The following is a 12790-nucleotide window of genomic DNA, read 5'->3' on the forward strand; positions in this document are numbered from 1 at the left end:
CTTATGTTGCATTAACTGTTTAAAAACCCTGGATAAAATAAAACTGTACTACTCATTGATACCTGGGATTGTGTAGATGTATATACAGTGATCATGGATTATGATTAGGTGATGTTGAGAATAGGATGGAGGAAGAATGGGCCCTGAATTCACCGTGAAAGCTTAAGCTGTTCAGGGTCAATTTTTCCAGTTGGCTTGCTGCTTGGAAGAGGGAAGAAACACAGATAGATGGGCCTGCCTTGGGCAGTTCCACTTCTCTCTGCAGGTTTCATTTCTCTGTTTCAGGATGGGCATTCCCCTCTGTGTAACCTGAGATCTTATCAACATGTGTCAAATTTCTTAAATGGAAGAATGCCACTTCCACACAAATTGCACAGCCACCCTGTGCTACATACATATGTAAATAAGGCAAAATTCCAAACTACATGTGACATGATGGATGGTAGAAAGTGTATCTACAAATACAGCACTGGTAAATTACAAGCTGAAATTATCTCAATTTGTGTTTGCTTGCACTCAAACATGCTCTGGGAATAGTTCATTTAAAAATAACACCCCTTCCCCTTCCTGGACATTGATGTGAATGAATGTGAACTCATTAAAATGAATTTAATAGTAAATTTGCTTTTTATTTTAAAGGAATGGCATTACCGTTTCATGAAGGATCAAGATATTCCACATTTGCCCGTAGAGTTACAAACACACACCATCCTGATTTATAGTTTTATGCATTGAGTTGGTAATGGAAGATCAACTGCAAAGTACTAACCTAAAATGTGATGATAATGGAAATGTTAGATTAATCCAGATGTCTCTGATTTACAGGTGGATGTGTGTGGGAAGACCACTGTGTACATGCTGAACTCCACTGACTTCACTAGGGCTCTGTTAAGGTGCAAGAGCCTGCCTGCTTGGATCTTCTTGTCGAATCAGGGCATGTATTAGTGCTTGAGCACTGTCTGGGACCATACAGCATTAACGGCGATTGTGAAATTACATGAGTTATATCCAGTTTCAATATTGACTTAAAGCCTAAGAGTGCAGAATCGTGAAATCTAATTATAATAGGACTCATAGCAATCCTGACACTAAACAATTTAGCAATTAAGAAGTAACAGATAAAAGTGTGGATAGATTCTCTTTTAATCCCAGAATAGGGCAATTCTTGAGTCACGGATTCACGTATCTTTGTAAAGGATAATATGACAAGTAATTTTCATGATTTAGGAAGCTGTCTAATCTAGAAAATTCTATTTTAAAAATATTAAATAACTTATTCTCTTCTAATGCATAATTCAAAACCTTACGATATAGAATTTTCTAAAGCCCATAAATGAATGAGTTTCTGAAGTATACAGTTTGTCATGTTATTCTTTCAACATTCTCTAATTACAACAGATCTTTTAAAATAGGTATTAACTGTCTTGTAACACTAAAGATTTGCACAGTCAGAACAACTTGAAACCTTGAAGGGGAATAAAGGAGACTGCCAGGGGATGTTTCTAAATTCAAGCCTGAGCCTGAGTCTGAATTTTGTGCCACTAAATATAACTAAGCAACTGAAATCCCAGTTCTGAACACTTTTGAACTTTGGAGCCTTGAGTTTTGGTATCTGACTCATGACTGGTCTTAGTATAACAGAACCATATTTTTAGTTCAGCCTAAGTACATCAAAACTTTGGAAGGCTGAAAATTAGGATCTGAATTTTGTGACATGTTCTGTTTAAGAAAAATTAAATCACAAACAAAGAAAATTATTCTAGTACTTAATGATTATTTAATGATTCTTCTGAACAATTTAAACAGATCTTAAGTAAATTTTTTTGCATATAACAGATATTATAGAATTTAGAAAGTTATCCCATATTAATGTCTTTTCTAGTTATGCTTAACTTGATCAGAATAATGTGAACAAATAATGTATGCCAATGTGGTGGAATAATAGCATGGAAAATTGATGAAGGCAATAAAATATGCTTACAGTATTTTAAAATTCTGCCAAGATGCCTATGTTTTTATTTGCTGATACCTAAACAGATAAATGACTCAAAGTTTCTAACAAAACTGGGTATGAAATTTACATTTCTTTTGAAATTGATAATTTTTTTTGTCTCAGAGTTTTGGCAGGGTGTATAAAAGAATTTAATTCACAGCTGTTCTACTTTTTTAATGTAGAAAACATTAATCAAAGCTTTAAGTTATAAGCTTTTCTAATGTTGTTTAGTATTCCAGTTCAACAAAGATCAATAGAGGCCATCCCTGTGTTTCTTGACGCCTCTCCAGGAAGCAGAGGCGCGATTATGTAAATAGCACTGGTTCCCCTTTACTTCTGCCAGCTTGCTTATCTCCAAAGCCTTCTGCCTGCTGCTACTGGCGACCAATACAAGTACATGCATATACCTCTTATCTCCTAACAAAGCTCTGAAAGCTCAAGGATTGGAGCCAGTAATGTTAAACAATGATGCATGGCTGATTTTATTGGTAAGTGATTTATTTCAGTAAATTTAATTTCTTCCTTCAATTTTTCAGTTTAGATGGAAGATATTTGTTAACAAGTCAGAATAAAGAGAAATAAAGTAGATGTTCTGAAACATTTATACAGGTTTGAAATAATCTATTAAACAATCCACAAGAGTATCATGAAATAATTAGGAACTGTACACTCAATGGCTGCAAAGAAGGGATTAAGGAATCTTTATTAAGGAATTCATCAAGCACTGACCATATACTTTTCCGCAACAGAAGAAAATTAATCCTGAGGGTGCTAGAAACCTACTCTTCAGAATTAATGTTTCCTTTTAAAGCAGATTTATCTAGAATAATTAAAATGATAAAGTAGAAACTGGTATCTTATTGACTTAGAAGTTAATTTAAAATCCTGTTATGATGTAAAGAATATATTCACTGAGTTTTACATAAATCTCCATCTTTCAACAAGACTGATGAAATAATTGTTGAAATAGAGTTGAAAAATGAGATTCCAATCCAGGTAAAGGTAGGAAGTTTGAAATTTGTCCACACATATACCAAATATTAAAAGGAAAATGTTAGCATACTGTATTACTGTTAGAATATTCTAACCAAACACTATCCTGACATTTCTTCTGCATTAATCCCTGACCCTGGTATCTCAGCAGCATAATCCCCATTTAGCATTAGTAGCAACGGCTTCTACTGTGAGGAACTATTTTTCGATAAGTAAGCACTGATTCAGGCATAGCTTTTGAACAACATATTCCCAGCTCAGCAAGAAACCCACACTCCTGAATGAACCAGAGCACATTACTGAGAGAAAGTTCATTAACCTTGCTAGATTCAGAGGTTAACAGGATAGCTGAAGAAAGGAACTGAGTGAATAGCTCTGATGCAAAACAAATTAAAATGAATGTCATCATTCCTTTTGATATTCATTAGTTGATTCAGAGGGAGAATGCTCTTCTTAAATTTGCAAGCATTTATCTACGAAAAACAGGTGTACATCTGCTGCTCAAGTGCTTCTTAGTGCTAAACAGAAGAATACTGTACAGAGACTCACCAGTTCCACTGAGGGAGTAGCTAGGAGAGGGAGAAAAGATCTGAGCAGCGAAATCCTCAAATGTCATTACTTCTTTGTGATTCTGGATTATTGCTTCAAGATACAGAGCTCTTTCCTCATAACTGCAATAATCAAGTTAAGGAAATGCACATGCAAAACTAAATGCTGTTACACAATGTCTTTGAATGCTAACAGTTCAATCCATGCAAACACATGTACACAACTACATCACTGGTGTGAAAAACATGCCTTTCAAAATTTCTTTAAAATATTAAGATTTCTAAACATAAGCACTGAACTATAACTTTGTACTTTTAAAAATTATGTATCATAATAATATTTTTCCACCTTCCATACTAATATCATTATTGAAAAAGACATAGCTTAGTGGCTGAATCCAAGGGATCTCAAAAGTTAGTGGGAATGAAAAGAGAGACCCTAGGAGTGCATTCCTGGAAAATAAAAATGTTATATTTTAAGGTGAAAAATCATAACATTAACAGAAATGCTGTAGCATGTTTAGCATGCTCCTGATGGACAATATTTTGATTACAATTATTCTTTTCATCCTATCAACAAGGAATGAATTGAGAGTACAGGTTATAGGGAAAGGGAAAGAATAGATGCAACTGAACATTGTACTACTTAAAATAAGGAAATATACAGTATTGAATAAGATTCCTAAGCATGCAAAGTTTACATTAAAGGTATACTGCAGAAGGTATCATCTGATGTACCAATAGATTATACATATTAATAAAAAAACATATGCAGTACAGTCTACATAATACAGACAAGAAAGCAATCTAAACCAAGGCTATTGCCTTTTAATTAAAACTCGGCAACCTGGAACACGCAGCATTCAAATGTGTAATCAAAAACCAGTCACCAATAAAACTTACAAGCGTAACAAGCTGAAGCAACTTTCCAGCTGTCTTAATAGGACCCCTGCTTGCGGCAGCTTTCCACAGTGGAGAAAGCAAATCTTTTCCTTTTGTGTGCAGCTTCTGTTTTTTCAGAAGGTGAATCATGCATTTCCAATAACAGGATAATGTCTGAAACAAATCTACAATGGACTGAAGAACCTCACATGACTTTATGAATTAACACTTGAAGAAGCCAGTATGACATCTCATTTCCCCATTTTTCTTAAAGAAAGAAGAATTTTCAGATCTTCATTGTGTTTTTGTCATGTGGAAAGGCATTCTAATTTTATGAGATTGCATTAAGTAGGAGAAAGTGCCAATTCATAATTAGCAAATGATGAGATGAAATAACATCAGTGACTCAATATAATGTAGGTGATTGGGGTTTTTTTCATTGAAAAGCCGACATTAACTCATTAGAATTATTCCAAGGAATAAGTTTATGGTTTCTGCTACATGAATATGATACTTTAAAAAGGACTGAACGTTCTTTTCAATTCATAGTAAAATAATGCAGCATTAGATTTCTAGTGCTCTATCTCAGTGGGGATAATCAATGTGTTTATGTCTTAATCATATGCAAGTTACTGTAGTCACTGGGGTTAAAAGGCATTTTAGAAAGATTTTCATGCTAATGGAGACAGATACACATATGATAAATCCTTCTATAAACTTCCGTTGGGAAATTGAAGAAAGAAAATGAATACTTAGCATTTCAGAGATTGCACCTGCTGACAATTTTATTTACTTATTTTCTTTTTAAGTCCAGAAGAACGCATTCCTGATAGCACAAGTATTAGGCTGAGTGTGTTTGGGGCTGCTTCACTATTATAGGCTGAACTCCTGATGACTCTTGTTAATGAATAGGCTGCCAAACTTCCTAAGAGAGGAGGCACACGCCTAGAACCTATTCTAAAGGGACTGACTGATGCCATTCACATCTCATTATGAACATGCTTATTCTGCACAGCACTTGGCTGTTGCCAAGGCTCTGTATTCCACACTGCCACAGCAAGCCGCTGGTCCTGTTAACAGCAGGATGTTAGGCTTGAGTGGCCGTCTGGCGAACAGGCACTCTGACACTAAGCTGGCACGTGCTGGCGCAGCAGGAGCAGACCAAGGCGTGACAAATTACTGAAAGAGCTAAGCTAAACTTATGGCTGACAACCACCTGAGCCTTAGGACCTCTATGGGCCTGCCATCAACTCTCAATTCATTGCTCACCCTTTTAGTCCGCAGTCTGCTTGTGGGCCAAGTTTAAACAAGGCAGATACACTATAAAGGCTTTTCATGCTAAGCCTAATAATATCCTGCTGTTTAATGAAAGGCCTTGCACATCTAACACATAAGCATACAGTGCAATAAATCACTGCTAACAAAACAGAAGTTCCTATGTATTTTGCTAAATATTGTACGGAAAGAGAGCAACATGAGGCCCTTGCTATGTTAATTCAAATCATATTGAAATGAATTATGAACACTCTTATTTAGGAGGGAGAAAATGTCCCTAATATTGGAAAAGGCAGAGGGAATAAGTCCATTAGTTTTCAGTAACAACATTCAAAAAATAACATGTATGTTGGCTAAACAAGCATTCAGAGATCTTCAAAGATTTAACATGCTTTAAAGGCATAAAAAGGATTTTTCACTTAAAAAAACAATTTGCATTTGAATTTCTTGCAGGTGAAAGACAAAAAGCACTACCTGTAGCTCACGTCATGCGCAGTGTGGGAAGGTTTTGTGAACGTTTCCCCAGATGGTTGTTCTCATGCACTGTATTATTGAATTCAAGATATTTTTTATTCCAGTTTCAGTCTACTCTCAAGCACAGACTCCAAGAGGGCCAAGTTGCCCAGTGAGTTTTGTATTGTAGACAGAAATCCACTTGGGAGTAGAGTGAGATGATCAAACTCATTTTCACTTGTAGCCTAAGCCAGGAAGTATTAAATGACTAAATAAAAATGAACGTAAATTCACTGTTATCTATTTTAAATGGGCAAAAATATTTGTCCAAGGACAAAAAATAGTTTTATCAAGATCACTTAAAATGTTAGCTTAGATGGGAGGTAAAAACCCCAATTTTTATGGGAGACTGTAGAAGTTTTATTAATTTAGTAAAGTATAATATAGTATAGAGCCATTTGACAATATATTTCTTTAAATAAAGGTAATTTAACAAATATCTAAATGGCCTGTTTTCAGAGAAATTTTCTCCAAAACTAAATATCTAAGCACATAGGCTGAGTTTTCAAAAGGGGTCTAATAGAATCAGGTGTCCAAATCCCATTGGATTTAACAACAAACAACACCTTCACCATGAATGCCTGTTTATCACTCAGGCCACACATCAAGCAGAGCTTTTCTGAATAGCTATATTGGTATATACTATACTGGCAAAGTGCTCCTACTGTGGGCACAGCTTGCACTGGCAAAACTATGTTTTTGCTGGTGTAGCTTATTCCAGCCCTCCCCAGCAAAATAAGCCATGCCAGCAAAAGCACAGTTTTGACAGTATAACAGTCTACACTAGGGCTTCTGCTGGCACAGTGTTGTCAGTCAGGGATCACACCTCCTCATATTCCTGATTGGTAACGCTATGCCAGCAAAAAATTGTAGAGTAGACCTGGCCTTACACAGATCTGTCCAAATGAGTAATTACCCAAGGAAAAAAGAAGAATGGAAGAACTTCCAGAGGAACATTTCAACAACTTTTGTACTGCTACAGGTACTTTGGTGACTTATTACTGTTTAATTTATCAGCTGGAGTAAACTGTTCTAGCTCCATTGTCATAGTCACAAGCTATCAGGATTGTTTCTGTTGGTTAAGGGAACAATTTCAAGTGGAGCTGGAGGGAAGGGGACAGTAGCTACAAGGCATGCTCCCCTCTCCACCTGAATGTCCCTCTGAGAGTATGCTTGGGTTACATGGGACTAGAAGGGGTAGAGACATGGAACAATCATTCAGAAAGTTATGCACAGGAAAAATTTAACAGGTCTACATCACTAATAACTAAAGGCCAGTTCAGAATGGGATACAGCATGATGAGCAAAAAAGAATGTTCTGAGAACAAAAGGAGTGATGAAAAGCGGACAACAGCTAGATGGATCTATACAGCACCAACTTGAGGCCTGAAGACAGAAGGTTTTGCAAGACATGATATAAGTAGCAAATAAAGGAGTCTAGGGAGAGACTCGAGTATCACAATGAAAAATGTGTTCACTTAACTCTACAGATTGGAGGGTTTACTATTCACTGTCAACACCTGCCTGCTGGAACGGGGATTATTATTAAAGCTTTCGGACTCAGCCTTTAGGAAACAGTGATTATCAATAGCAGTTTATATTTATATATAGTGTGTTTCATCCCAAATGATTTCAGAGTGCCTTATGAATTCTCACACACATATTTTTACACATATACTTCATCTATATAAACACATACATTTTTGTGTTCTGTTTGTACAGCGACTAGGGCAATGGTTCCTGGTCCATGACTAAGGTTATGAGACAGTATGATGATACAAATAATAAATAACACTCACAAGAAATGAACATTAACTACATACCTGAACTCTAGATTGAGCTTCCACAATAGACAGAACCAGAATCCCAGATAAACTTGGACATTCAAAAATCAGGCCTTAACTTTACCAAAGTCCTGAATGATTGGATTCAGTATTTGGATTGGGCCAGTTGTAGAGATCTTGGATCCAGACCCCCTCCAATATTTATTTATTTATATATGATGTATAATGTGCATGCAAGAGCTGCACACAAAAATAACTGTAAAGTATAAACATCATATAGAGTAGAAAGACCCATTACTTACCTCATGGTAAATGTGGTTCTTTGAGACGTCTGCACATGTGAATCCCACTCATGGTGCATGGGCACCCCAGTACAGTAGTTTGAAATGTTTTCACTAGCAATATCCTGTAGTGGTCACGCTTGCACAGATCATTCTCTTGTTTTCCACACCTCCCAAAGGCAAAGAAAGCACGACAACTCCCCCATCACCACACAATTCCTTTGCCATCCAGAACCCAAAATATATAAGACTCTGAGTTGTGGGATCCACATGTGCACAGTTACTCTAAGATAGTAACCACTCTTCCTTCTTTGTGTACTACATATATGGGTCCCACTCACAGTGGTTAGCTAGCAGCGACCTTAAAAAGAGGTTGGGGCTAGGAGTTATTACAAAAGAGATTGTAAAACTGTCCCTCCAAAATGGGTATCTGAATTAGAAGCATTCCCTAAAAAAATAATGTTTTGTCAAAAGTACCAGTCAAAGTCCAGGTAGCATCTCTGCAAATCTCTAGTATTGGCACTCAACTTAGGTATGCAACATGCAAATGTTTTTTCAGGTGATAAATCTGAGGAACTGTCCCAGACTGTAATGTCATGTCAACAGAGGTGGTTTTGGAACAAACTGATAAATTTAAACAGTAATACGTCAACAGGATCAGATAGTATTCACTCAAGAGTTCTGAAGAAACACAATTAAAATTCCACAACTATTAACTGTATTATGTAACTTACTGCTTAAATCAGCCACTGTATCAGATGACTGGAGAACAGCTTATCTAACACCAACTTTTAAAAAAGGCTCCAGAGGTGGATCCTGGCAATTACAGGCAAGTGAGTCTAATTTCAGAACCATGCAAACTGGTTGAAACTATAGTACAGAACAAAATTGTCAGACACATAGATGAACACAATATGTTGGGGAAGAATCAACATGGCTTTGGGAAAAGGAAATCACACCTCACCAATCCATTAGAATTCTTGAGGACATCAACAAGAATATAAAAGAGGGTGATCCAATGGATATAGTGTATTTAGATTTTCAGAAAGCCTTTGACAAGGTCCTTCACGAAAGGCTCTTAAGCAAAGTAAGCAGTCATGGAATAAGAGGAAAGGTCCTCTCATGGATCAGTAACTGGTTGAAAGATAGGAAACAAAGGATAGAAATAAATGACCATTTTTCACAATGGGGTCCCCCAAGGATCTGTAACCGGAATCTGTGCTGTTCAATAGATTCATAAACGAAAAGGAGGTTGGTCACAGTGAGGGGTGCAAAGTTTGCAGATGATAACTATCATGAGTAATTTTGTAAGTCCAAAGCTGACTGTGTAGAGTTACAAAGGGAGCTCAAAAAAACTGGGTGACTGGGCAAAAAAATAGCAGATGAAATTCAATGTTGATAAATACAAAGTAATGCACAATGGAAAACATAATCCAAACTATACATAGAAAATGATGGGGTCTAAATTAGGTGTTGCCACTCAAGAAAGATCTTGGTGTCATGGTGGATAATTCTCTGAAAACATCTGCTCCATGTGCAGCTGCAATCAAAAATGTCAACAGAATGTTAGGAACCATTAGGAAAGTGCTAGATAATAAGACAGAAAATATCCAAATGCCACTATATAAATTTATGGTATGCTCACACCTTGAATCTTGCATGTAGTTCTGGTCACCCCCTCTCAAAAAAGATGCATGAGAATTAGAAGAGGTACAGAGAAGGGCATCAAAAAAGATTAGGGGGATGGAACAGCTTCCATATAAAAAGAGATTACAAGGACAAGACTGTTCATCTTAGAAAAGAGACAACGAGGTAGGGATAAGATAGAGGTCTATAAAACCATGAATAGGATGGAGAAAGTGAATAGGGAAATATTATTTAACCTTTCATATAACACAAGAATGAATTAATAGGCAGCAGGTTTAAAATGAACATAAGGAAGTACTTCTTCAGACAACACACAGCCAACCTGTGGAACTCATTGTCAAGGGATGTCATGAAGGCCAAAAATATAACTGGGTTAAAAAAGAATTAGATAAGTTCATGGAGGATAGGTCCATCAATGGCAATTAGCCAAGATGGTCAGGGATGTAACCCCATGCTTTTGGTGTCCCTAATTCTCTGACTGCCAGAAGCTGGGACTAGACAACAGGTGATGGATCACTTGATAAACTGCCCTGTTCTGTTCATTCCCTCTGAAGTATGTGGCACTGGCCACTGTCGGAAGACAGGATACTGGGCAAGATGGACCATTGTTCTGATCCAATATGGCCATTCTTATGTCCTTATGTTATTTGTGGTCTGATAGACTGTGTCTGAATGTTTAAAATTATTAATTGTATTATTATTAATAATATTGCAGTCCTAAAACAATCAGATATCTATTTTGAAAGTCTCTGAGATGAAATAACCATTTCCTTGGATTTATTACTGTAAGCAATACAAAGTTTTGAAATCTTATGTAAAGTTTTATTTCTATCCACATAGTAGAACAATGACCTTTTGGCATCCAAGGTTTGTAATTTAACTTCAGCTGGAGACAAATGAGGTCTTGGAAGGAAAACTGGTAAATCAATAAGTTGATTGATATAGAAGTCGAACACCACTTTTGGAATAAAGGAAGGAGGAGATCTCCTAGTCACCCTGTCCATATCTAAAATCATGTTAGGATAGTAATTATTAATGCAATTCACTTATCCTATGTGTAGAGGTAATTGCCACCAAGAATTCTACCTTCATTGATAAAGGGTGAATTGGACAGCTTAGTAAAGGGTTTCAAAAGGGGGCCCCCTTAAGGGAAGAAAGCGCTATATTTAAATCCCAAATTGGAGTATCCTTTCTTACAGCAGGAAAAATTCAAATCAAGCCCCTCAGAAATTTGCTCACTGACTGATGACAGAAAATAGAACCTCCTTTTGCAGGTAGATGAAATAATGATATTAGTGCCATATGTACCTCACTTGAAGCAACAGAAAGATTCAAGTACTTTAAATATAATAAATAATCCAAGATTATTGGAGCAAAACACTGAAAAGAAACCTGACCCTGCCCAGAATAAGAAAACATTTCCATTTTGCAGAATATGTAATTCCTTTAAAAAAAATTTCTGCTCTGAAGTAAGATATTCTGTTCTTCTGAAGAACGTTTTCTGTCTAATGTAGACATACAGAAACCGTCCAAGTTGTGAGATGTAGCAATACTGGATTTGGGTTAAGAACTAAGTGGATGAGTTATCAATCACATAAAGAACAACAATGTAGTGGAAAAGATTAATCTTTCTGGTGGATCGATATCTTCGCATCACTATAAATTCTGTTGTTCTGATTCTGAGCAGGAGAATGATGTGACTCTAGAGAACTTGAATTATGTGACTTACATGTATGCCCTATGTATTGCGGGGGAACTTGTCCTGATTGTTGCAGATACTCTGGCTATGGGGTCCCATATGGCCGAGGCTGAGGACCATATGGATGAGACACATTCACCCAACTCGGGAGATACCAAGGAGAGTAATTAGGATTTAAACCTTTACATTCATAACAAAGCTCATTTGCATTGCTTTTTCTGTTATTCTTTTTACTGACTTGCACTCTTCTTAAGTGGAGGACTCCCCTCCTCCTGGAGTCTGAAGAGGCATCTGAGTCAGAAGATGAAAATCCTTCTACTGATGGGATAACCATACGAGATGTTAACATCTGAATAGGGCTTCTATTCTCAGACTTATTGTTATGCTGATGAAGAGAAAGCTTTTCTAGTCGGCACAGGTACTCTACACCTCCCCGAGAGACGGTAACTATGTTGACAGAAGAAGCCCTCCCATCGACATAGCACTGTCTACACCAGGACTTTGGTTGGTATAACTGCATCGCTCATGGGTATGGATTTTCCACACCCCTGAAAGACATAGTTATACCTGACAAATCTGTAGCGTAGACAAGGGCTTAGATGGTACAGAAAAGGAGAAGCTTGCAATAAAGGTGATGCAGGCTCTGGAGTTATTCTAATACAAAAGAGACAAGTATACTTTGTACTGCAGCTAGCCTTTGTATTGCACGTTATTGGAAAAATGTGATTCCTATGAAGTTGTGGTAAAATATGGATTGTTCTTGTAATGGAGGAGCTTTCACAACACATATGTACACAAGAGACACCAAAAAAAGGACAGACATTTAGAAATTTGGTCATCCTTTTTAGTGTGCTGACAGGAGGAAGGCTCCTCATCCAATGAGCCAGAATCTTTAGACAGGTTCTTTGAATATTAATCTGAACATGAATAAATAATGTACAATAAAATATGTTCACGTTATATTGTAACTTTGTAATAAAAGTTTTAAAAAATAACTGCTATCATAACTAACAAACAACTATAAAAGGAAGACTAATGTTGTTCCAGCTGCTCTGCCTTCAGTGGTCAGGGTCACCATGCTCTTTATGTCCTTGGGAGGAGAAATGCGAGTTGATCCTTAATGGACACTGCTAGTGAAAACACTCTGAGCTACTGCACTGGGCATCTACATACCA

At 36.8% G+C, this 12790-nt stretch overlaps 1 protein-coding gene across 5 annotated transcripts in view; it reads right to left on the reverse strand.

The window, feature by feature from the left end:
- RALGAPA2 (Ral GTPase activating protein catalytic subunit alpha 2) overlaps nt 1-12790 on the reverse strand; it is a 346401-nt gene that overhangs the window by 21769 nt on the left and 311842 nt on the right. For 4 of the 5 annotated variants that reach the window (XM_067532894.1, XM_067532900.1, XM_067532897.1 and 1 more), the window contains one exon: nt 3536-3657. In XM_067532894.1, the coding sequence (XP_067388995.1) occupies nt 3536-3657 (122 nt within the window). Of the gene's footprint in view, nt 1-2402; nt 2814-3535; nt 3658-12790 lie in introns of those variants that run through there. The other variant, XM_067532895.1, reaches the window with a different exon arrangement.

This window comes from Emydura macquarii, unplaced genomic scaffold (genome assembly GCF_026122565.2).
Source record: "Emydura macquarii macquarii isolate MOO-44397 ecotype Brisbane River unplaced genomic scaffold, CSIRO-AGI_Emac_v2 contig_3305, whole genome shotgun sequence".
Lineage (NCBI taxonomy): Eukaryota > Metazoa > Chordata > Testudines > Chelidae > Emydura > Emydura macquarii.